Here is a 27,091-nt window from a genome sequence, read left to right on the forward strand (position 1 = left end):
CAGGAGAAGACTGCAGTACTCTTCACAGCCACTACTCAATCTACGGGAGCCATAGTTGTATCTTGTATAAGTGTATGGCAGTGAGTTGGCTCACCATCAACCAAAAGTGGTCAAGCAGCCGGAAACCCCCAGCATAGCTAAAGTCTGCCATTGGCCAACCACAAACAAATGTTCATGGCATCTTCATATCCGATACCTGGCTATTTAGCGGTAGACTTTGGCCAAGGAAAAGCTAATAGTCTGCTCATACACCGTCCAGTCACATTAATGTGACCACCTGTCAAAATCCAGAATAACCCCCTTTGGCAGAGCGGACCGCTGCGAGGCGTGCAGGAAGAGAGGGGAGGTTGTGATAAAGTTCAGTGGGATGTTGAGCCATGCCGACTCCAGTGCCATGGCCAGCTGCGCTAGGTTACGCTGTTGAGCATCCATGGCGCGAACAACCCAATCGAGGTGGTCCCACAGATTGGGTTCAAGTCCGGGGAATTTGCTGGCCAAGGGAGTACGGTAAACTCATCCTGGTGTTCCTCGAACCACGCACGTACACTGCAAGCTTTATGACATGTCGCATTGTCCTGCTGGTAGATGACATCATCCTGAGGAAGAACATGTTGCATGTAGGAGTGAACATGGTCTGCAAGGATAGATGCATACTTGTGTTGATCCATCGTGCCTTCCACAATGATGAGTGCACACAGATGGCTGGTGCCTTCTGCCATTGGTTATTTAACGTTGACATCAAAAGTAGGCGCTGGTCACATTACTATGCCTGGACTGTGTAGATGGATAACGTCTCCTTTCCTATAGGCCTAGTCCTTTTAATACCTCCTGTTTTACTGTGACTTCACCTCTTCCCAAAGAGCCATCCAGATCGCGCCCCGATGTGACATCAGAACATTCGCCAATCCCTGTTGTTATTATACGTAGATGCACTACTTCTATCTACCTCTACTCTTATCCTAATATTTGTGGGCCAGAATGACCTTCCCGACCCCCTCCATGTATCGGCAGTGAATGTGTTAAACCACCCGGGTCTGATAGTTTTCATCTATTGTCTATTTTTATATATATAATATGTTTTTTCCTTCTTTTTTTTTTTTTCTCTATATTTTCAATCTCCTACTGTTTAGGTATAGCTGCTGTAGCATTATGAAGAATGATTGATGATCCCGGAAAGTTTCTTTTGAAGCACTTGTTATATTGTGCAATGCACAGGGGGGTCAGCTACACTTGAGTGATGCATGATTTATCCGATATCCCTGCCACTTTCTCAGATAAAGCTGCTATTTTATCGAAAATGCCAGAGACGGTGATTTAGAATTTATAAGCTACTATTCCTTTCGCCCTCCTCCTCTTCTTCTCCCCCCCCCCCCCATTCCTTTCCAAATAATTGTCCCGATTACTTTCTGGTTTTTGCAATAAAACGTTAAAGGTAATTGCACACAAATGTGATAGAGCGCCAAAACACAATAAAATTAACCTGAATTAGCCGGCTTGTCAATGAGAGGTATTTATGAAATGCAGTACTGTAATAAGGAAGACAGATATTATCGCTCGGAGGTGAGGTATGGCTTTAATGTAATACTCTCTGAAATTTTAAAAAGAAACCATTATAATGGAGAGCGGTGGCTGAAATTAAGTTCTTCTAATAGGAAGCAATAACGCATCGGAAAGGTAATGTTTTCTTGCACCGCGCGCTTATGTGAATTACCCTTTTTTTCCCTCCTTTCCTCTTCTTACATTGTCATTTCACGTCCTACCGGGAATTGTTAAGCAGACAAGGACCCGAACCGGTTTTGATGAACTAAATTTCTAATTATTTATGAATGAGTATAGCAACTTTTTTTTTTAATTTTAGTTTTAATGGGTTTTTTTTTTTCTAATTTTAGTACAGGTTTCGAAGAAAATGTAATTTACATTGATATCCTAAACATAGTCATAAAATGGAAGAATGCCTTAATAACGGCAGGGTTTTTTTTTTCTTGTTAGAATGGATCAAAAGTAAATTATCATTTTTGTGGTACGCTCCTGCTGGAGGACGCTGCTGTTCATACAGGGGTTTTTGGCCCGGAACCTGAGGTGGTTCGCCGGCATCCAGTCGCGCACTCCGCTCCGGATTAGGCCCAAGTGAATGAGCCTAGTTGGGAGGAGGGAGTGTCTTCACAAGAATGAGCATGTCGCTTCTTTTTTCCGGGAGCCGTCTTTTTGGTCAAGATTTTGAGGCGGATACAGCCTCAAAATCCTGACCCAAATACCCCATGTGAACATACCCTATCTATGGTTTTATTCTGTAGGTTGGCCAATCCTATATGGACGCCATCAAGAGCAGGGTGGTATGGGTTATATTTTTACAAACTTGTATCTTCGAGCAACATTCGTCTGAAACCTCCAAGATAAAAGGCAAAGACGACTTTTGCCCATCCTTAAAACATTGTATGCTAAACCATCCAGTACTGACTGTACATACTGGACTTCGGGCGTAGGAAGGTGCACGTAAGGGCTAGTTCACACGGGGCCAAAGGGGCGGATTTTGACAGCGGAATCCACATCATAATCCGCCCCTTTACAATGGTGGTCTATGGAGACCACTAGCATTCTTTTTTCGAGCTGCAGCGAGCTGCCCCTTCTTTAGGCGGATTCCTGGCAGCCACAACCTCCGGTGTCGGCCCATTCATTTGAGCTGACTCCGGGGTGGGGGAAGCCACAACCGTGACATCATGGCAGGCGGGTTTTGACCATATTTTGACTTGGCTCCCCGAGTCAAAATATGGTCAAAATCTGCCCCCCCCCCCCCATGTGAAACGATCCCTTAAACTTAAAATGGTTGTCGACTGATGTTCTGTGGACATTCCTTTCTCTACACCTTGCTGGATGTATTTGGCTGAGTTTTTTTTGGTCTGGAATTTGAGGCGGAGGCTACCTCAGACTCCGGACCAAAAAACCGATAGCTGCAACTGGATGCCAATGCAGTGCACCTGGATCCAGTCGCGGCACTGTGCTCCAGATTAGGCCCAAATGAATGGGCCTAGTTGAGAGGGAGTGTCTTCAGGCGGACGTCCAAGGATGAACCGGCCATGAAATCCGCCTGAAGAATGAGCATGTCGCTTCTTTTTTCCGGGAGCCGGAACAGACCGCTCGTGGGAAAAAGAAATGACCGGCTGCCATTGATTTCAATGGGAGCCGTTTTTTGGTCAGGATTTTGAGGCTGATTACGCCTGACCCAAAAACTCAGTGTGAATTCAGCCTTAAGATACAGTATAAGGGTCCATTCACACGGAGTAATGCAAGGCGTTTTATTTGCTTATTTTGTGCTTATTTTTACGGCCGTAAAAAGACGTTTCCATTGAGTTCTATAGTAAAATACGCCGTGGGAAAAACCATGGTGGGAACGCTAGTGGGATAAAAAGCTAGCAGAACCCATTGAAGTCTAGGGGAAGCTTGCTTTTTTAGCACTGAAATTCCTCACCATTTTCCTCCGTGTGAATGGGCCCTGACTCCTGAAGAAGAAATGTATTTTGAGTGTTGTTTGAAGCTACCCTTAGAGGACATGGCTGGTATATGCTACTCTCTACCTTTGTCTAGAACATCTGGAATGTTTTTAATGTAAATCGAACATTTTTCATATTTTTGGAAATTCTATTTATTCATTTTTTTTTGTTGTAACAAAATTAAATAAAAAGTACCATAGTGTTTTGTTTTTTTTCTTCTTCCCATGTTGTAATTGGCCGGTATAAATCCACCAGAGACAATCTTTTTGGAGTAGCAAGTGTGATTTATCGAGTCAAGCACTACAAAAGGCACCCTCACAATTTGTTTCAAAGTTACATGTGATTAAGCTTTGGGCCATGTAACTGATAATATAAAAATAGATATGAGTGAGAGGGGAGCGTAGACCAGGGGAATGAACGCTACATGACTACAAATCTGTCTATTACCAGACCACCTTTCATTGCTGCATCTAACACAGATAGTGTAGTGTTGTGCAAGTGTGAAATCCTATCATTAATCACAGCGGCGTGGAGAATGATCAGTGTCTGCTGGGAAAGGTCTATGAAATCCACAGGGAGACTGTAATGGTCAGATTGCATTTGATTGGTGGGGGGTGAGTAGCTTTAAGGAAATTTGCTATTGTTTGTGAAGAGGGGATAGTTTGAAATCCAATGTTCTGCCGATGGAAATATTTTACTTTTAGAACTTATTAAACATTTGGATCTTCTGGTTCTAAAAATAAATTGGTAAATTACTAAATGCGTGATCCTAATATAGTGTGAGAAGATATGACTGTATATGCTGTACTGTCATTGCTACTTGTTTGCATAGCGTGATAGGCACTTCATAGTTCGTGAGATACCTGACTGGTTGGATAATGTGACGTAAACTTTAATAGTTCATAAAATACCTAACGGCTTGGATAACATGATGTCCATTGTACTAGTTCATGAGATACCTAACTGATCTAACAAGTTCGGTACAAATCACACCTTAAATTGTCTTAAAACATAGCGTAGAGCACTCCTAGGAACCTATCTATAAAACATAGTGTATGACACTGTCAGGGCTCCTAGGAACCTATCTATAAAACATAGTGTATAACACTGTCAGGGCTCCTAGGAACCTACCTATAAAACATAGTGTATGACACTGTCAGGGCTCCTAGGAACCTATCTATAAAACATAGTGTATAACACTGTCAGGGCTCCTAGGAACCTACCTATAAAACATAGTGTATGACACTGTCAGGGCTCCTAGGAACCTATCTATAAAACATAGTGTATAACACTGTCAGGGCTCCTAGGAACCTATCTATAATACATAGTGTAGAATACTGTCAGGGCTCCTAGGAACCTATCTATAAAACATAGTGTATAACACTGTCAGGGCTCCTAGGAACCTATCTATAAAACACAGTGTAGAACACTGTCAGGGCTCCTAGGAACCTATCTATAATACATAGTGTAGGACACTGTCAGGGCTCCTAGGAACTATCTATAATACATAGTGTATAATACTGTCAGGGCTCCTAGGAACCTATCTATAAAACATAATGTATAACACTGTCAGGGCTCCTAGGAACCTATCTATCCAATTTCTAGGTCTCGAAGGCAAACATAGTTTAAGTTATATCAAAGTGAAAGTGACTTTCTTTTCATACCCCAGAGTATTATCGGTAGAGGCCCAGGAGAGTCCTTTAAAAAAAAAAAAAAAAAAAAAGTTCATAGTCCTTTATGTTACCTCTTTTGGGCCTCCTTGCGGTGTCTGGTGTTATCTCCACCTCCTTGGTGATGTCTCTTTTGAAGTCTTGCACCTGATGGCCCAACCTTGGGCCTCTGCCGTGATGCCAAAAGAGGTAGCGGAAAGTGAGCATGAATGTTAATTTTTTTTATTTTTGTCTTCTCCCTTGGATCTCCACCCCAGAGTATAGTGCTGCAGCCATTATGAATGTATTTGCCTATTTCCAGTCTAGTGGGGTTCTCCAAAGCAAGAAACACTCCTTGTTGCCAGCTTTTCATTCCTGCTAGTAGAAGGCGTTCTGTATACGAGCCCCCTCTTTTAACCCAGATTTCCCTACCAAATTTGTAGGTGGGGTTTTTGTATGCGTGTGTGTGCATATAAGTGAGAAAGTTTATCGCATTTACCATGCTGTAGAATTGGCTTTTCTTTCGACACGTTCCGCATGTTTGACCACCATTGTTCCGATCACCAAAGTATTCCTGTCATTTTATTTCCCACCGACGTCTCCCCAAGAGTTTTCCTTTAATCACCTATCCTGCGCATAATATAATTTTTAATTTTTTTTTAACAACATTTAATTTTTTTATTTTATTTTCCACCGGTTTGTGTTAAAATTTTATTTTGCTAACCTCTCCAGTACAAACCTGAAGAGATTGAGCAGATGGAGTTTGCACCAGGGGTGAATTTCACAGGATGCATAAATCATAATTTTAGTCTGATTTTTCTTTTCTGCTGTGTCTTCTCCGCCGACTTGAAATACATTTTCTTATGGATTGCCTTGAGAAGATGGAAATATCAGTTGTCAGATTTTTGAGATGGTAATTTGTAAAACAAATTGATGCAAAAGTCTGAAGAGTGGAATAGCTGTTGGTGGAGGATGCGAGGAACTGGGAACATGGAAGGGCATTATTACTTTAAATTGTTATTATTGGTCAGGGACCTGGAAACTCAGTTGTAGCTCTGTTCTATATTTGTAAAATATCCATAAATAAACCATGAGGAAATACAGTAAGCATCCCTGACAAAATTAATAGACGTGATCTGGACTTGAGTAGATTTGATACTTGGGCTGTTTGTACAGTAAATAATAGACATTTCAATCCGATCTGGTATGTCGCATATTTAAGCGAATTTACCGCATAGGTTTAATGCTGGAATACGGGAATCTGGAGCTTCAGCCATGTAAACATTCGCTTTCCATTACGCGGCTAGATTGGTGTGATCAATGTATGTGTGAACATGTAATAAAAAGACAATTTATGCAAGAATTAGAAGTGCAGCCGACACGAAATAGAAGTCAGTCGAGAAGTATGGCTCCAATTGACTATTTATTGATGTTCGGTAAATGGAAGGGAGGAGGAACGTCGCGTTTTGGAGGGGGGGGGGATGTCATTTAGTCTAAATGTTGGCATTTATTACTCCTGCTCAACAGCTTGCAAGCCCGTCTGTCTTTTTTAAAAGGAATGTTTCACGAGGAAAAAAAAGTCACTCCCTGGTAACGCATTGCCTTTAACAAGACAGACGGGATTGAGCCCAAAACCTCACCATAATTTTATTTAAAATTATGTTTAGCAAAGGGGCCACACGGTGGCTCAGTGGTTAGCACTGCAGCCTTGCAGCGCTGGAGTCCTGGTGTTCAAATCCCGCCAAGGGCATAAACCATCTGCAAGGAGTTTGTATGTTCTCCCCGTGTTTGCATGGATTTCCATCCCATATTCCAAAAAAGACATAATGATAGGGAAAAATGTACATTGTGAGCTCTATATGGGGCTCACAATCTACATTTAAAAAAAATTAACATAATTTTATAAAATTTGTTAAAAATTTCCATGTTATCTATATATTTTTAGAAAAAAATCTGCAGCAGAAAAGTTGCATTTTCTGAGAAAGTATAAGGGTTCGTTCACATGGGGCAAAATGGTCAGGATTTCAATGTGGAATCCGCGTTAAAATCCTGCTCAAAAAAAACGCCTCCCATTGAAATCAATGGCAGCCGGTCATTTCCTTTTTCCGCCAATGGTTTGTAAAGAGAAATGAGCTGCCCTTTCTTTAGGCGGATTCCACAGCTGATTCAGCCGCAGCGTCCGCCTCATGACACCATCCTCCAGACTAGGCCCATTCATTTGGGCCTAATCCGGAGCGGAAAGGCGCGATGGAATGTGTTCACGCAGAACCCTGTGCGAACTAGCCCTACAAGGAGACGATAGGCACAGAGTTAAAGTCTAAGCGTTTTTTATTTTTCATTGCTTCACTACGTTGGGCCTCAACTTAAAGTGGTTTTTATATCCAATATTCAAAAAGTTCCCCATAACTAGACATTGTGATAAAATAAGTGTAAAGGCTTGTTTGACCGTCACTTTCTGGCAGGCTCTTTTTACATGGTGGCAGTGACGAGTTACCCACTACTGGTTTGAGGTGTCACATGCTGGACACATTATCGATAATGACATAATATCATAAAATAATCATTTTATTTTGAAGCCGGTGTTAAGGGGCCATTCACACGGAGTAACACGGCGCGCTTTGTGAGGCAAATAGACGTGTAAAAATACTCGTGTAAAATCCAGTAAGCCATTGAGTTCAGTGGCTTACTGGATTTTACACATGCATTTGGGGCACAATGCGCGCCGCGTTGCTCCGTGTGAACGTACCCTTAGAAAGTTTTCTCATACTCCAGCTTCACCTAAAATTGGTACTAAGGGTTGGTTCACATTGGTATTCCATATGTGGACCCCCCCTCCCCAAATGGAATACCAAACGCAAGTGCAAGCGGTGTGGAATAAAAGCACACGGATCCCCATAGACTATAATCGGGTCCGTGTGCTTGCCACCAGATCTCTGCACAGAACATGCGGACAGGAAAGTAGTTCACAATCTACTTTCCTGTCTACATGATTCGTGCTCACGGCAAGCACACTGAACCCATTATAGTCTATGGGGTCCGTGTGCTTTCACTGCACACCAAATGCAAATGCATTTGGTATTCCGTTTGGGGGGGCCCCACGCAGATTACCAAACGCACATGTGAATGAGGGGTAATTCCCCATAGCCCTTGTAGTAAGTTGCCCTGGTGCTTAGTTGAGTATTCAGAAGTCGATCCTTCTGAATTCATTGGAGAGGTGTTGTCGTAGCCCGGGACAAGCTGCCTAGACCCCGATTCTGTAGTACAATTACATTAATCTATGCGGCTTTAACCATTATTTATATTTATGATGTAGATTTTTGCATGCTTGGGAAAAAGAAAAAAAAAATTACAAAATGTCCTCAAACTGCAAACAATCTATAATGGATAAGCCTACTTTGTTATGTCACGTTGTCGATTTCTGGAGGCGAACTTTGTAGTAATGCAGTTGTGTGATTTTCATTTTAATAACAATGCTTATTGAATACACGCCGGAGAAAAAATGGCCGACCTGTTGAGCTTCTTTTCAAAAGCGTTGGTCTCATAAATATGTATGGGGCTTTACAATAACTATATATTAGAAAAGTCTCTCTCTAGTTTGTGTGTCTGTGAGCGGTGCTAATGCCGGCGCGCTCTGCCCTGAGACACGCCATTCTCATAATGTGTCCCGCTAAAATACCTTGAGAATCCTTTTTCACAGTTATTTTGATAAGTGGCAAAAAAGGCACCCTACAGATTCTGTGATAATATGATTTATTTTTCAAAGGACACCTCTAGGATATGAAGTGCTATGAAGGAAAAAAAAAATCTGCAAAAGTGCTTGGTCCTGGATAAAGATTCATTCTCATAATATATGAAAAAGAAAAACACAAACAGGAAAAAAAGCAGCAGAGACTGAAGGCTACAAGTTCAATGTGATTGTTTTTCTCCTCCGCTGCATAATTAAATTAGGGCAGATTTGCTGAAAAGTGCACATTTATTATATGAAGGCCACTGTCCTGATACAGGCACATCGTGGCATCTCGGTGACAGTCGCCATGAGGGTAAGTTCACACGTAGTTTTTTGGTCAGGATTTTGAGGCCGTATCTGCATCAAAATCCTGACCAAAAAGAAGGCTCCCATTGAAATTGATGAGAGCCGCTCAGGAGTTTTTTCCAGGAGCCGGAATACGGTTCCCGGGAAAAAGAAGCGAGGTGCTTATTCTTCAGGACGAGTCGCCTCGCGATTTGGTCTGAAGACACTCCCTCCTCCGGACTAGGCCCATTCATTGGGCCTAATCTGGAGCGGAGTGTGCGGCTGGATGCCGATGCAGTGCCCCGGCTTTCAGTCGCGGCTACCGGCTTTTGGTCCGGAACCTGAGGCGGCCTCTGCCTCAGGTTCCGGACCAAAAACTACATGCGAACTTACCCTAAGGCCGGGGCCCCACGGAGCGGAAATGCTGCAGGAAAAATTGCGGCGTTGTACAGTACAGGCAATCCCATCCCCACTTTGTGGAAAAGATCGCAGTGCGGACACGATGCAATTTGCAAAGCCGTTGCAAATCGCAGCATGTCAATTATATCTACGGAAACGTCGGAAGCTTTCCCGTAGATATAATGTTAATAGAAAGTCCGCGGAAGAAAACTCAGTGACATTTCTCTTAAAAGCGCTGTGGAAAGAACCACAATGCGTTCACGCAGCGGTTCTTTCCGCCGCGCTTTAGCGCAGCGATTACGGCCCGTGGGGCCTTAGCTTAAGGGAGATTTATAAAGACTAGTATAGGTGGTGTCAGTCTTCATATCCCCTGCAGGCCTCCTTATAACATTGGCACATGCACCTATACAATGTCACACGGCAGCATTACATTCAATGGGGACTATACTCATGATGGTCTGTTGTTTCGGACTGTCAAAATATAGGTCATGTCCTATTTTTGTCTGTTTTCACTGACCCCTTTCCCTACACTCAAATATATGGGGGAATCTGTTAAAATGGGTGCCCGTCCAGTGCAAGGCGACTGTGAATAATTTTTTTCCTGGCCATTTGCACCTCGGTCGTGTGAATGTAGCGTGACTCTAACTCCAGTGCAGAAGAACTCTAGGAGGTCCTGATATTTTTCACTGCAATATGGACTCTAAAATGTGCACGATACACCTTTTCATCAATAGTGCTGTTCCAAAAAACAGCAGTATTTTTGGTCACATTTTCCCTTTAATCCAACTTGCAACGTTTTAGCAAACACGATGGTGAGTTATTGATGACTGGTATATTGTACTGCTTCTCACCATAAGGGTATTTTCACACAGAAGAATTTTTTTTTTTTTCTTTTTATGTAAATTGTGAGCCCCACATAGAGCTCACAATGTACATTTTTCCCTATCAGTATGTCTTTTTTTGGAATATGGGATGGAAATCCACGCAAACACGGGGAGAACATACAAACTCCTTGCAGATGGTTTTCTGCCCTTGGCGGGATTTGAACACCAGGACTCCAGCGCTGCAAGGCTGCAGTGCTAACCACTGAGCCACCGTGTGGCCCCTACACAGAAGAATTTGCTACGGATTTGGGGGCGGATTTTGCCACCAAATCCGAAGCAGATTCCTCCCAGAATCCGACATTGTTTGCAATGGGAGGCAGAGGTTGCAGCAGGACGCAGAAAAAAAAGAAGCTTCCTGCTCTATCTTGCTGTGGATTCTGCGACTGTTTCAGCTGCTGGGTCCGTTGCTCAAGACTCCCGTCTGATAAGACCCATTCACTGCATCAGCATCCCTTGGTGAAAATGCTGATGGTGGAAAATAAAGATGGATTCCTCAATATTGACTGACAGTCAGTCAGGAATACTCTTCCTCACAGTAGCGTCTATAGCTCTGTACCGCTCTCATAGTACAGCGCTATAGACGCTACTGTGATGTAGGGCGTTCCTGACTGACTTTCAGAAACGCCCTTCTGATGGTGAAGAGCTACGGTATCGGCACCAATAGCTCTTCACCCCAGGCACAGAATGGGAAAGCCAATAGTCAGCTGAATTCAGCGCTCTGTCGGGTTTCTAGCGATAGTGAAAGGTCCTCTTCAAAAGAGTCTTCTTTAGATGAGGTTTATACAGCTCTCCCTTAAAGGAAAAACTTCTAGGAGACCTTATAAAAGTCATATCATTACAGTTTTTGATGTCCAGTATGTAGTCAAAGCTGTACGTGAATCCAAAAGCAAGAAAAGGTATTTTTGCATCTTTATCCAAAGGTAGAACTTTGAAAATGTCTCCTTAGATGGAACTTAAGTAGATTCTTGTTTTCCCTTAACTCTAACATTAAATCTTTACAGAGAACTGTGTTTCTAAAAGTACCAGACATCCCCGACATTTCTGCACCATTCTTAGCTTTGTTGGTAGGTGTCTCCGGGTGTTACTAGCCTCATGATGGAGACTTTGTGGGATTTGATTAGGTCTAACAATTCCATTCTGATAGTAGTATATTTATAGAGGTAGAATTGTTTCCCCTGTTTTTTTTTAGAACTTCTTCCAGACTTTTTACCATTGAAAATGGTTTTCTCTGCTATGCCTCAGCGATGTGATTTGTGGGGTGTCCACTCCTGGGACTACAGATGGTTCCCTATCGGTAGCTCTTCCAATTTCACCCGTTACCCTGTAACAGAGAATGCCCATGCTTGCAAAGCCACCAGTCCTCGGTAAAGGACTATTCAATACTTCTGAGATTCAGATTATCAGACTACTATTGTACAATGCTCTCTTATATTTTTGCACATGTTCTTGGTTCTTTCTCCTTTCCTCAGACGCCGCACCTGATCTCTGACCAAGCCTTGCTTTCTGTTTTTTAGGTGTTCTCTATAATGACCCAGATCTTTAACTCACCGAGCCGATATAACCCAACGCCCTGGCCGGGCAAATCTTTTGAGTGCAAATGTTTTTCAGTTCACTGGTGGCTTAAGTTAGCAATTTGTCATAGTTCTGCTTGAACGGGATGGTGGACTGTGCTATTTGTTGTTACATCCATCAGGCTGTCATTTCATATTAACCTTTTTAGTGTCCTGTTTCTTGATAACTGTCTAATAAAATGATTACCAAGTGCAACATTCATCCTGGAGCTGGGATTTTGTCTTAGTCTTACTTACTTAGTGGCACAAATATAAAGTTTTCTTTTTTTCATCCATTTTGTATAATTAAATATTCACTTACTACAAAATATAAGAGTCCTGTAGCCATGATAGCTTGTATATCATTCATGTGACCACTACAGCCAACCACTGGCTTCTCTGGTGACTGCGTCCGGCGATTGGTGGTGATGTACATGACTTCAGTGCAGAAACAGTGTCAACCACTGGTGTAGTGAGCCATTTAATGGGCATTTTAGTCGCTAACCTTAACACCAGCTCTCCGTTATGCTGACTGTAAACCAATGGTTGTTTTATATCCTAGTATGTTTGTGTGTCATAGGGTGTTTTTTTTTTTTTTTTTTTTTAATTTTTCATCACTTGCCTAAAAAAATGGACACTACACGGATGATGATGAGTGGTGATGGCTGAGACGAGTAGAGAAAAGAGAACCAATAGCGTATGTCACCATTTTTTCTCGGTCTCTGTCCATGAAACACAACAGATATGTGAATAGCTCTGTTGACTTTAAAGGGAACTTGTTAGACCTAAGGGTTTAATGTCCCAAATCCTAAAGACTGTTCCGACATGGCGTTTATGGAGAATGGGATTCTAATGATAGAATTTCCCATTTCCCATTTGGGAAACTAAACCCCGCCAGTCTACAAGTGTGGACCTGTGAGTGGCCTCAAATCAACCTGAACCGTTCCCTTTAATGGCTCCATATTTGTTCCACGGATAGCAAACTAGTCCTAAATGAAACCTTTCTCCTCTCACTTGTGAATTCGCTTGCCCTGGTCAATTTCTAACAATTACTCGTAAGGATAAAGAAAAAATAAAAATCTCACTTTTTATCCTGTGCTTAATTCTGCTTCGCTATCACAGCAGGCTCGATAGTTTTAGCGTGAGCCCATCTTGCCTAATTATTTTAGCCTAGAATCGGAATCTCCATAATGATATGGCTATAGGTTGTGTGCATAATTGAGAGAACCTTAGTCCTTTATTGGAGCAGATTGCCACCGAGGCACATGTATTCTGAAAGTCACAAGAGCATGCCTCGAAAATGAGGCTCTTCTCTATAAAACATTATGCCATAAATCATGTTGAAATTCCCACCCCAATAAATCTTCCACAATGAAAACCTTTTGATACTCATTCGTTATTAATGACAAGGAGGACTTAATTCTGTTGGCAAACAGTGGTGTTCCAATTTTATACATAGCATTTAACAGTCTAATGAGAGATGAATTTATATGTGCCGGCTCTGGGTTTACTCTCGCTGGAAACTTAAAGCTGTGGGTTCCTTCGGCTACACACGTACCTCGTGGTTTCCTGATGAATATTAATGCTTATGAACAGTTTGACATCTTAAGTTTGTCATTGTTAAAAGGGAAAGGCGAACTTGCAAAGGTGGAGTTTACCATGTTTCTCATCCCAAACGCTTCTAATGAAGAGATTTGCATACAGATAATGCACTGTTTAAGGTCGGATAGTCCTATTGGGGACGTCCTCGTGTCTTCGTTTTAAAAAATTAAAAAAATAAAAACAAAATCCATATATATATATATATATATATATATATATATATATATATATATGTATTGTAAGCCGGTGGCTGGTCAGGTAATGGAGGGGTGTGCATCTCACCCAGACTACTAAGGTGGGTGAGATGAGAAAACTTCAGAAAAAACGTTTCTCAGCAGATAACTATTGTCTGCTGAGGGTTATTTCAGAGTTCCGGTTACTGGGCTGGATTTTTAGGAATGGCAGGTAGGTTGGTAGTGGGACCTGTCATTCCACCCCCCTCCAGTCCACACTTTGGGGATGTTCCGGTAGTGACTCAGCTGCAGAGAGTCTCCTCATCAAGGAGGCTTAATAAGCCAGCTCCAGCAGCAGACTGGGGGCAGAGCTTGGCTGGAGAGCCATAGAGGTTGTTTTTTGGAGCAGTGTCCTGAATGATTCAACTGGCTTTTGGATTTCTGTTATTCTAGGTGAGGTAACCTATTCTGTGTTTAGTTAGCGCCCAGCCGGGCAGGTATTTATTTTTGTATTGTTTCCTTTTGTTGCTGCACTATATTTTTTGAGTGGAAATTAACTCTACCTTTGTCTTGGACTAAAGTAACTGGACTTGTGTGTCTATGCCACCCCACCTGGAAACCCCAGACCCTGACTATATATAATACGAAATTATGCATAAAACTTTTTTTTTTCTCTCTCACCACTTCGAAAAGCAAAGCTCAGGAAAAAGAGAAAGTGGCCCAGGTGCCGTCATGAACATTGCTTTAGCTTAAAAATAAAAAAAGCATACACAGTAAATTTACTGTAAGATGAATATAAAAGTTAAGTTGCTGAGTACAGAAGCAAAAATGTCCAATATTACGAATTCTCTGCCTTGTGAAAATCTTCTTTTTAATGCACAATAAGTGACTAATAAAACCGGAGGAAAGGAGAGTAAGCTATTTTTTTTTATTTTTCTATTTTTAAGACTAGTAATCATTTGTAGGTTTACAAGAAAACTTGATTTTTTTTAATGTTTACTATAGTTTGTGTGTGGTTTACATAGATTTGTTGTAGAGCTTGTTTTCTTAAAGGGGTGTTCCAGGTGTATTCTTTTCCTTTAGAAATGGATCAGAGTAGATTAAATTAGGAGGAAAAAAATTCACAAAAAATGCCATTGATCACTGTCTACAGCAATGACCTGTCTCGGACAGTAATTGGCTGACTGGTATTTCCTGTTTGGGGAGGGACCAGGAAGTAGTGACAATAGGAGAGGTGAGGCATCAGTTAGGGCGGGTTCACACCTGCGCCCGGTCTCCGCTTTGCAGGTTTCTGTCTTCTGCCCGAGAAACTGGACAGGAGACGGAAACCGGTAGTCAGTTTTCAAACCCATACATTTGAATGGGTTTGCAAAGTGTGCAACCGTGAGTATCTTCTGGTCTCTGCGGTGAAATGTTTTTTTATTTTTAACCGGACACAAAGTCGGACATGCAGGACTTTGTGTCCGGTTAAAAAAAAAAGACAGTTTCGCCACGGAGACCAGAAGATGCACATGAGTGATCACGGGCGGACACTGACAGCCGGGTTTCCGTTTCCTGTCCAGGTTCTCGGGCAGAAGACAGAAACCCACAAAGCGGAGACCGGATGCAGGTGTGAAACCCGCTCTTAGTGGTGGTAAATTTTTTGCAGATTTTGCTGTTGAGCCAAAGCCAAGGCTGGCTTAAAAAAGATTGGGACATATAAAGGAAGCTCTTTATTCTTCTCCTTTCTGCTAATTCCACCTCTGGCTTTGCTCAAAAAATGCAGCAAACCTAATTTGTGAGAACAGGGGTTTGGTTTCCCCATCACGATGGCGAGACGGGCCAAGTATGTATCATTCATTCTCTATGGGAGTGCAAGAGAGAGTGTGGTACAGAGCTTGGGTTATATTCGAGAATGAATTGAATGACGTGGCTCATGCTTGGCCTGCCACTCCATCAGAACAAGGAACTGGAGTCTTGGGATCGGGAGGGGTGGGATCTGGAATCTCAGCATAGCTTAGAGAAGTGCTAACCACCATTCTAATAATCCCAGGGATGTAAAGACTAACCCATATTTCCTCTATAATCACTGTGGCTCCTTGCACCAGAACCTTTAGGCCGGGTTCATACGGGGTTTTTTGGGCTGGATTTTGACACTGAATCCGAGTCAGAATTCGGCTCAAAAAAAACGCCTCTCATTGAAATCAATGGGTTCCTTTTTCCCGCTAGCGGTTTGTTGCTTCTCCTGGAAAAATGAAGTGACATGCCCTTTCTTCAGGCGGATTCAGCCACGGACGTCCATCTCCCGACTAGGCCTATTCATTTGGGCCTTATCCGGAGCGGAATGCAGCTACTGTATACCAGTGCACTGTATGCCATTTTTTGGCCTGGATTCTGAGGTGACCACTGCCTCAAAATCTGGTCCAAAAAACCCTTTGTGAACCCGGCCTTAGGTCAGGAATTTGGTCAGTAATCGGCCCCAAAATCAACCTCCAAAAAAGCCTCCCAATAGAGTTCTCCCAATAGAGTTCTATTTGGAGGCTTTTTTTGGATGATGATTTTGATGCGGATCCCTGACCAAATTTCTGACCAAAAAAACTCAGTGTGAACTCAGCCATACCCTTTTATAGTGTTTCATCTGACATATCTCTGAGACATGAGAACATCAATACAAACCCTTTCCATTTACCTTCTTGCATATTGCACTCCCAAACTGTTAGGGTGCCTTCACATGGCGTAGCGCGCCGCTCCTTTATACACGTGTCCAAGCGCGACGCTTCAAAACAGAGCCCATTGCTTTCAATGGGTGCCGATATACGCGGGCTACCCATTCAAATCAATAGATAAAAAAGCCGCCAATTGACTTCAATGGGTAGCACGCGTCTACCGGCACCCATTGAAATCAATGGACTCTGTTTTGAAGCGCCGCGCTCGGACACATGTATACGTGTCTAAAGGAGCGTCGCGTTACGCCGTGTGAAGGCACCCTTAGATAAACCTAGAGGCAACCATGAAAACTAGAAAGGTTAAAGCCTTATTTGTTAAAACTATAAATAAGAAAAGATGAATTTATGGATTTTTGTCAATGTTCCGTCTCCTAAACAGTGAAGTTCTAACGGCGATACACCTGTCTATGTAGACTCTGGTTAATGGCACCTCAGTTTACAGTGTATCATTTCCAGGCGAGGTGGCAGCGCAATAATGAATATATTGAGCAATGACCATTGAGCCTTCAGCATTGGAGGAAGAATCCTCTGGTGAGGAAATGTGGAGTCTGAGCAGAAAGATATAAGACTGTACTTTATTCCGCAGAAGTTTGGGGAAATCAAAAGTGGCTAGTATTCATTGCATTGAATTTATTTATGTACTACATGTCTATATCTTTTTAGTGAAATTTCAAATTCATCTCTGAGTGATGGTAATGTTATTCCTCATAAAGCTCCGTCTGCTTGTTGTGGAGGGATTTGAAGATGGAGAAAGTTTTTTTTCTTCTCTTTCTTTTTCTCTCTTTCGGTATGCGAGTGTCTTGGTACATCCGTACTTCGCCGCTTGAAGCCTTCCACTTGAAAAGTTCAAACATTGACAATACTCTTCACGTTTGTTGCACTTGACACTCGACTTCTGGGTAAATCTAAAAAAAAAAAATTAAAAATTAAAAAGACGATGAATTAAGTTATGTTAATTTAATGCAGCATGGAAGGAAATTATTGTAATATAAGAAGATTGAAAGCTTCGACTCGGGTCACGTGTTTCCCATTATATAACCACGGACACAATTACTTTACTAACTTTTAGAATTTTAACTTTTGACGTGTAGTAGACGGAATGGAGTCCTGGTGGGGAGGTTTGAGCCCCATTAAAGGGAGTCTGTCAGCTGAATCCAGAATATCAACCCAAAGATCGATGGATTAAGGTCATCCGAGTCCAACTGTATTCTCCTCTTGTGAATCGCTGCCGCCGGTGCTTAGCTATCTTTATTTTTTGTCGATATCCAAGTTAGCTCTTTGGAGTAACAAGGGTGTTTTTATTTACCTCTTGTGGCAATGGCAACACCCTCATTGCTTAAAAAGCTTATTTAATAAATCCTGTGATATTTTGGTACCAGAGGCAGCAATTTACAAGTAGAAAACGCTATTTGATTCAGATGTAGAGATGAGTGAACACTGTTTGGCTCAGCCGTTCCAAACAGCACGCTCCCATAGAAATGAATGGAAGCAGCTGGCATGTACACTTTGCTGGCGACTGGTCGCCGTGTCAGGTGCTTCCATTCATTTCTATGGGAGCGTGCTGTTCGGAACGGCTGAGCCAAACAGTGTTTACTCATCTCTATTCAGATGACTCTAACCTGTCTGTGGATTGTGGAACTTGGTTTAGTGCCATACATTTAGTCTTCACCATCCCTGAATGACGCCAAAGGGGGTGACCTCCCCCCATTGCTTTAGAGCTGTCCTGGGTTCTTGGTTTTCTATCGCAGGGTAAGTTCACACGGGTTTTTTTGGTCCAGAAACTGAGGCGGAGGCCACCTCTGGTTCCGGACCAAAATACAGTGCACCGGCCAAAATGCAGTGCATTGGCATCCAGTCGCACACTCCGCTCCGGATTAGGCCCAAATGAATGGGCCTAGTCGGGAGGAGGAAGTGTCTTCAGGCGGATGTCGCGAGGCAAATCCGCCTGAAAGAATGAGCACCTCGCTTCTTTTTTCCAGGAGCCGGAACAAACGACTAGTCTGGAAGAGGGGAGTGTCTTCAGGCTGAATTGCGAGGCGACTCTGCAAACGAGCACCTCGCTTCTTTTTTCCGGGAGCCGGAAGAAACAGCTCCAGGAAATAATTCCTGAGCGGCTCCCATTGATTTCAATGGGAGCCGTATTTTTGGTCAGGATTTTGAGGCGGATACGGCTTCAAAATCCTGACCGAAAAACCCTGTGTGAACTTACCCTCAGAAAATCAGCTGATAAAAGCCACAGATACGCAGTACTATGTGCAACTCTGTTCCGGTTTTTAGTGGGGTATATTGACTGGTTCAAAAGTTTTCTAAAACTGGAGTCACAGTTTATTAAGTGAAATTAACCAGGGGCACCTAAACCCCATGACTTTCATTCGGTAAACCAAACTCAACTCCGACTTCTTCTCCAACTCCTTTGTACATGGTTGACAGACGGAAGCAACAAAGCTGCTCTAATTCAGGACAAACTAGTCATTTATTGCCTAAAAAATTGTGCAACAAACGATACATCTAATTATTTATACAATATTGGTAATTGATTATTTTTTATTATTTTGCACAGTTTATTTTTGCAGTCAGACCCAACTTTTTTTCTGAATCCAATTCCACCGCCCTGACTAAAGTATCTCTACAAGACAACCCAGTAAATCTAAACTTTCTTGACCCTTACAAGTAGTAGAAGATTGCTTCATTATTGTTAAGATTTTAGGGAAATTTTGCTTGACTTTGCACCAGACTTCCTCTGTGTGCTTTGGAGGTAGACAATAGAAGTCAACTCATTTTATCTTCATTTAATTTTTTAATAAATGAAAGTGTTGGATGCGACCGAGAATCTATTTGATCTCGTTTTCGCAGGTAGGCCTTCTTCGATACTCTTGCAACGTGATGACAAAGTATCTGTTGCCCAAGAATAGAACTTGACTCCTAATACTTTCCGAAGCCTTTCACGGGTGTTCAGACAGGCTGCGCCCTGGTTATATAGCGATTCTGTGACCTTAATAACATATCAAATAATACTGTTATGGTTTCCTGTGGCTCCTCTTCCGGCGAGTTGCTTCAGAATGGAGTAGGCGGGTGAGGTGTCAGATTAAAACCGCTGGTTGTCGCTTTACTTCCCGCTCATAAATGAAGATGGAAACAATAATTCTACCTTGTGTGGTACAATGAAACCCTAAGAAAAACAGCCCAAAAACTGCAGAAAATGGCTCCTAATTCTATTTATAAGTTACATTTTGAGCACGTCAGTGTTTTTACATCGGTCTCGGGTTGCAGCGCTGTTTAATAGTATAGAGAACACTGCGCGCCCAGGCCAAATACAACCTAATCTGCAATATCATTTAGGGCTGCGCATTGCCAAACACACTAAAAGACGTTAACCATTCTGGTAAGTGCAAGACCAGATGTACGCTTTATATATTTTGTCAGCTGCACGAGAAAGGGAAGTTTTTAGACTTAGTGGTAAAATATACTGTTAGTGAAATGCTAACGCTTGCCATGTTATGGATGGGAGACCGCACACGTCCTCTTTGCACCACGGATTGGTATTTGTAGAAAAAAAAATATCGAAAACATTCCATAGATGAAATCTGCAAAAATGTTTAACAATACTTGATTAGGATTTCTTCCCTATTCGTGTTTAAAGCTAAATTTGGTATTTTTTTTAGTTTCTTGGAGAGCATTGTGTTCTGGGGGCTCAGATGCATCGGTGAAGTCCATTGTGGCTGAGCACCTTAGTTCTTGTTAGCCGCTCTCTTATAGCCCCGGAGGCATTAGATTTATCAGTAGATCTTCGTCTCACTTCTTTCTTAAAGTCTATACTTAGTTAACCTGTTATGTTATATAGTTGTATAAATTTCTGTTCATTTAGGGCTTAAAGGGGTCATGTCGTGAAAAAATATCGATCCATACCCAGTTCACATCTGCATTTGGTATTTCGTTTGGAAGGAATACTGAACACATTGAGAAACGGTGAGCTTATGAAAGCACACGGACCCCACAGACTATAATGAGGTTGTGTGTTTTCCGCGCGGTGTCCACACGGAACATGCGGAGAGTAAATAAATTATCTACTTGCATGCATCTACTTGCTTACATGCATGACTTGTGTGGAAAACACAAGGATTCCATTATAGTCTATGGGGTCCATGTGCTTTCATAAGCTTACCTCTTGTCATTGTGTTCGTGAACCAGGCCCAAGCAGTGGACGGAGATGATTGTGCCATATTGCTGATCCTCTGATCCTATTCTCTTGCACTACTACTATACAGTAGGTTACTGCTCTGAAGACTGTAATAGGGTCAGTGATAAATGGATGATGACTGGGATCCTCACCGATCAGGACGACTGCTATATTTGAATTCTTCAGTCTCATAGAAATGAATGGGGTGTATGAATAGGGGGTCCAGTTCTTGAGACCAGCCAGGATTACAGTTATGTCTCTCCTATCCTGTGGTAAGTTATTAATGTCATAAAAAAACACTTTTAAAGGGGTGCTCCAAGACTTTAGGTATTCAAAACTGCTTCAGTGGGTCAAAACAACAAGACGAATGACTCCCCTCTCCCTGAACTTCTGTTTCCAGAGGCAGGAGCCCCATTCTTCTGTATATAGCACCTATGGTGATGTCCTGTTTGTGCTAGGGGATCGGTGCAGTCAATCACGTGCCTCAGTGGGGACCTCTTTAGGTGACAAATGGTAAGTGCCGTGATAAGGTGAGCCTTCTGATTGGCTGCAGCATCTCTTGCACGGGAGATGTATACAAAGCAACGGCCCTGCCCAGGACAGGTAAGTACTTCTTATGTTTATTGGCCCACTAGCAGCCGTATTCAATAAAATAAACCCCTTTAACATTGTAAGGACTTGCAATTCTTCAATACTTCCTTAATCTCACCTCGGTCACCCCTTTTAGTTTCTGGTTTGGGATTACGTATCACTTCGATATTAATCATTACTTTTACATTTCGAGCAAGTACAAGAGAGGACGGCAAAGGGCTCCTCGGATATCTCTCTCTCCTTACATTTCCGATCGGAACGTTTATTGGCTCGGGCAGGCTATATATTTACTGCCGTACAGTGGGGACAGCCATACTATTATTTTCCGGGTTGAACTCGCCTGAATTGTTTAAAGAGTTCATTAAATCAAATTCCACAATGCAGATCTAGTCAATTAGAGGACAATTCTGGTCGGCGGTTTCATTCTCCATTCTCTTATTTAGGATTAAGGCACTGGAAGACATGAAAGTCCCTTATACTTAATTGAGTGCAGTGTTTCTTGATTTGCATATATAGTACATCTGATTTGCATTGTACAAAAACTAAGCGCACAACTCTCAGCCCCTGCTGGTTACCCTACTAGAAACTTGAGAGTTGTAATACATATTTTTTTCCCTCTCTCCCTTTATACAGTCTGTATTGAGAAAAGCGCCTATTTAATATTCCGTTACAAGATAACCTCTTCTTCTTTTTAAGGGGATTTAATTGTTGTAACCGGGTTTCTTTAGCGTTTCTATATTTGAAATTCTCATTGAGGGCGATTCTGAAGCCGCCATTAAAACGGTGTCAAAAGATTAATTCTCTAATCCCGATTCCTGTGAAAACGAGGGATGAAAGCGGCGAAACAAAAATGCATTTTATTTTGCAAATGATCCTTAATTTGCCATGAAAATCAATTCCTCTACTGTAGTCAATTAATATGAATAGCTTTTAGCTTTAGGTAAAATCGGTACAGATTAAACCGCTATGATCTTAGCAAAGACATTGGCTCTTCATCTGGCTCTGCTACCCTGCCATGTGACGGCTTCCACTATGTCTGTGACATTGGCTCTTGGGCACGCAACGTGGCTGCATAATTGTGTGCTGTGAAAAAAAAAACCCTTAAGGGCACATCCCATACTATGGCTTCATGGAAATGTTCCTTGTATTGTATGTGCTCCAATTGCTGTGAAATCTTGTTAAGACTGGTTATTATTTGACTGTATTCTGGGCCAGGCCTGAAGCAGGGTGACACCGAGACCTGTATCGTTTTCATGATATCGCATTCGATACTGAGCTGGTCTGAATTTAAGCAATTGGAAATTCTTTTGGCCAAATGTTACAAATTTCCACCCCGTCTTTCCTTTTATATGTTTTTGGTTTGCGCCATATAAAAGACTACAACATTGGTTACTACACAGGCAAGTGCAGTTAAATGGATTCTATCATTAAAATATATTTTTTTTTCTGACTAGCACATAGGCTATTCTTCTCCTACCTTTAGATGTCTTCTCCGCGCTGCCGTTCGGTAGAAATCCCGTTTTTTTTTCAGTATGCAAATGAGTTCTCTTGCAGCACTGGGGGCGTCCCCAATGCTGCGAGAGAACTCTCCAGCGTTGCTTCCATCTTCTTCTGGAACGGCCTCTTCCTGTGCAGTCGGCTCTTCTGTCGGGCCTCGGACAGAGCCAACTGCGCATGCCCGTGGCCATTTTTTTGTGGCCGCTTACCTCAGCTAACTGTGTAAGCAGCCACAAGAAAATGGCCACTTAAATAGGTAAATTGCCGCGGGCATGCGCAGTCTGCTCTGCCCGAGGCCCGACGGCATGTGCATGTCTAGAAGTTTGAAGCCAGCGCCGGAAGAAAATGCAGAGAGAGGCCGTCCCAGGTGAAGAAAGAGGCGTCGCTGGAGAGTTCTCTCGTAGCATTGGGGACGCCCCCAGTGGTGTTCGAGAGCTGGGGCCTGCCCCCAGTGCTACGAGAGAACTCATTTGCATAAAGACGGAAAACGGAATATCCACTGAATGGTGGTGCAGAGAAGCCATCTAAAGGTAGGAGAAGAATAGCCTTTCTTAAGGCTACGCCTATGTTTTAGAAAAAAAACAAACAAAAACATTTTAATGATAGGATCCCTTTAAGAGCATTTGCAGCACCTGACTATCATGGTGCTCTTTGTTGAGAGGGTTGGCAGAGGCAGATTTCTCCTCTCGAGAAACGCCACTTTATTATCAAATAAGGAACTCCCAAATCGTCTTGCGTGGCAAAACCAAAGCGTTAACCCAACCCAGCTTTAGTTAATCGATTATGTCTTCTGTAATGTATATGTTGAAAGTTGATGCTACTTTTTAAAGACATTCACTACATTTTATTCTTATCCTAGATGGGGCGAGGAAGTGGAGACTGCAAAATGGAAGAGATGCTGATCAAGTGCCCTGTAGGGGAGATTCACATATCAGGATGTGAACTGGGCATACATGACATAAAACTGCAGAATTGTCAAGTCACTGAATACGGGTAAGAGTTATTTGATCATTATATCTTGCCACATTTGTGTTATGTATACAGTATATATATGGTACAGGTTAAAGAAGTACAAAGGATCCTACATTGTCCAGGTAAACTGTTGACCTAATCAGTTGTTGATCCACTATCTGCTAATGGAGATTTTTGGAGTTTGAGCAGCGCCATAATCTCTGCACCACTGGTGGCTTAACTCCTTGTAAGGGTGAAGAGAATATCTGCCCTCTAGCATCATCTTCTTGGGTCAAAAATTCTGCACTGATCCATTCTTTAATGTTTCTTTGTAGTGTTTAGTGCTCCCTTTTTCTGACGCACGACTCTGTATCTCCTACATGTGGTTAGATGGGTTGCTCTGGACTATATTGACACTATCTACCAAGCACAGCGTCGTATATGGTATAGAGCAGGGGTGCTCACAATTTTTCAGCATGTGAGCTACTTTAGAAACTGACCAAGGGATAAGATCTACTACCCACTTCTTGTGGGCGGGGCCAGGCGGGCCAGGGGCGGGACCTGTGGACAGGGCGGAGCGTGAGAGCAGGAGACAGCTCTCCGGTGTCTGCTTGTTCACAAAGCAGGCTGAGAACAATCTCCGGACACTGGCAGGCGGGGCCGCTGCAGCCCTGACTGCGAACGAGTGCTAGGCCCCGGCCTTCCAGTGTCCGGAGATGATTCTCAGCCTGCGCTGTCAACAAGCAGACACCGATCCCGCAATCGACCCATACGTCCTTCGCGATCGACCGGTAGATTGTGATCGACGTATTTGGCACCCCTGGTATAGAGGCTGTATTTGGTATTTCATCTTTGCCCCATACTTTTGAATGTGACTGAGCTCTTGCATGGCCATATATCCAATAGATGTGATATCACTGCCTGAGAACCTCACATCACAGTTCCAAAAATCCCCTTTAATTGTGTCTGTCTGGTTCCACCAATAGGGGGAGTTAGGATACTTACTGCATACTTTTTATTTTTTTATTTATTTTTTTAATATCGATTTCCATGTTTAACCCCAAGTTGTCACTTGTCAGGACAGTTTTCACCTGTAACTGGGGATTCTAATCAAATTTGTACAACCTTCAAGTCCTTCATGCCCGCTTCTGTGGATGGCTTTTCATTTGGGAAGTCTGCTTGGGTTCCCTCTGAATGGAAACCGAATCCGCATAAAAAAGTGGTTACCTTTGGAAACCCGCGGACCTCATAGACTATAATGGAGTCCGTGTGGTTTCCGCACGAAAATTGCGGAGAGAAAAGCGCTGCTTTTCATGCGAACAGGGGAATGGAACAACCCCGAATGCAGATGTGAACCGGGCCTTAGAGGGCTTTTCTGACCTATTGGTGGACACATCTTAAAAATAATAGAAAAAAAAATCATAACCAAAAATAACAAATGCACGTTCATTTAAAAAAAAAGTGTTTTAATTTGACAAAAATTATATTATTCCTTTTATATCACAATAAAAATCATTATTGGTTTAATAATAAAGGGAAAAAATAAAGTCTCGATTGTCACTAAAACTTTAATAACCAAAAAAATAAAAAGTTATTATTATCCTTTGACCATTATATGCAAAAAAATTCGTAAAAATTGCATCTGGTTACGTAGTGAAGGGAATAAACAGAATAGCGCTAGTACTCCGTGCTAGAATAAGGACGCTCCCATGGCTTTAAAGATAACGTATATACTCGAGTATAAGTCGAGTTTGTGCTGAAAAAGCCCCCCTCGGCTTATACTCGAGTCAAGCAAAAAAAATTAAAAAATTTGGGTGGGGGTAGGGGGGGAGTGTGTCTATGACCAGCCGTAATAGTAATGTATAGAATCTCCCATAAAATAGTGAAAAAAACCTTATAATAATAATAAAAATATAATAAAAAAAATAAAATAAAAGTTGTAAATCCCTCCTTTCCCTAGAATACATATAAAAGTAGAGAATGACTGTGACACACATACACATTAGGTATCCCTGTGCCTGACAGTGCCCGTCTACTGAATATAGGGGATCTGCAGTGCTCCTGTTCCATCAGGAAGGGGTTAATAGGAGCACTGCAGATCCCCTATATTCAGCCAGGCTGAATTCCAAGTGAGGGAAATAAAAAACAGTCCTCAAGCTCAAGGAAGGGGCAGACAGACAACCAAAACACCCCCTCCCCTTCCCCAGCATCGACTGCACCCAAAAACTCCGACCATTTTAATTTTTGAAATTTTCCAGTAGCTGCTGCATTTCCCCCCTCGGCTTATACTCGAGTCAATAAGTTTTCCCAGTTTTTTATGGTAAAATTAGGGGCCTCGGCTTATATTGGGGTCGACTTATACTCGAGTATATACGGTATGTTATAAAATAATTATAGTTCTGTAAAACGACAGGTAAGTCGCAAATGCAGAATCATCAGACAAAGAATGTTTCCAATACAGACAACATGCAGTAAACGCGCCCGCACACTGAATGCTAATCACCATTGTAATAATTTGCAGACAATCTGTGTGAAAAAAATAAAATAAAAAACAAAAACAAAAAAATTGCGGTGGAGATCTCAAGCGTATTTCTTTGAGTCTATCAAAAGTTTCCGAGACAATATTGCTATAGTGAATAGAGAAAAAAAAAAAAGCCCAGATATAAATATATATATATGTGTTGACTTGTGCCAGGGAACAGTCTTAGTTTTTCTCATTGGCTACAGCAGGTGAAGCGTTCAGAGTGTTCTCTCACAGCGTATCTTTTGTTTGGGACACAGGGGAGCCCCTCTTCAGCGCTCACAAATGAAAAGCTGCTAAGCCCTCCAGCCAGTCAAGCACGCATTCAGCTTGTTCCTGTACTGTTTTAAAAACACAGCCGATGCCAGTGTAACATTGTGTTTTATTGTTTGAAAGACAGATTTTTTTTTTTTTTTTTTATTTCCCCCCTCCTTTTTTTTTTTTTATTTGGTTGCCGTTCAGAACTCTTGGGGTCTATAATGGTTATTTTTCTGTGCATGTAAAATTAGTAGGATTTTTTTTTTTCCTCTTCTTTTTAAATGTGATTTCTTTTTTTTAAAAACTTTTTGTATGGCATTCTCGGAGAGCGGAGAAATTTGTAATGTTTTTAACTTCAAAATATAATGTGCTCTGCAGAGTTTTGTTAAGCGACGTATTATAAGGGTTAGTTCACACGTAAATAATGTGTGGCTTATTTTGGCACCAGGAAAAAAAAGCTTCCTAATTAGGAAGCCTTTTTTGGACTTTGCCAAGCTTTTTTGGAGCTTTTTTTTTTTTTTTTTTTGTAAAAACAGTTTTTAAAAAAAAAAAGCCAGGCATCGCGTTTTGTTCCGTGCGGTTTTTTTTGCCAAAAAAGTCGCTTATTTTTGCAAAAAAACATGCGGTCTTCACC

The 27,091-nt window shown here is 42.0% G+C and overlaps 1 protein-coding gene across 1 annotated transcript in view; it reads left to right on the forward strand.

Annotated features, from left to right (window-relative positions):
* Nucleotides 1-27,091, forward strand: part of MGMT (O-6-methylguanine-DNA methyltransferase) — a 301,209-nt gene that overhangs the window by 16,247 nt on the left and 257,871 nt on the right. Inside the window, exon 3 of the mRNA XM_075257722.1 lies at nucleotides 23,587-23,720. Coding sequence (XP_075113823.1) covers nucleotides 23,587-23,720 — 134 coding nt within the window. The remainder of the gene's footprint in view (nucleotides 1-23,586; nucleotides 23,721-27,091) is intronic.

The sequence above is a fragment of the Leptodactylus fuscus genome, chromosome 10 (assembly GCF_031893055.1).
Source record: "Leptodactylus fuscus isolate aLepFus1 chromosome 10, aLepFus1.hap2, whole genome shotgun sequence".
Classification (NCBI taxonomy): domain Eukaryota; kingdom Metazoa; phylum Chordata; class Amphibia; order Anura; family Leptodactylidae; genus Leptodactylus; species Leptodactylus fuscus.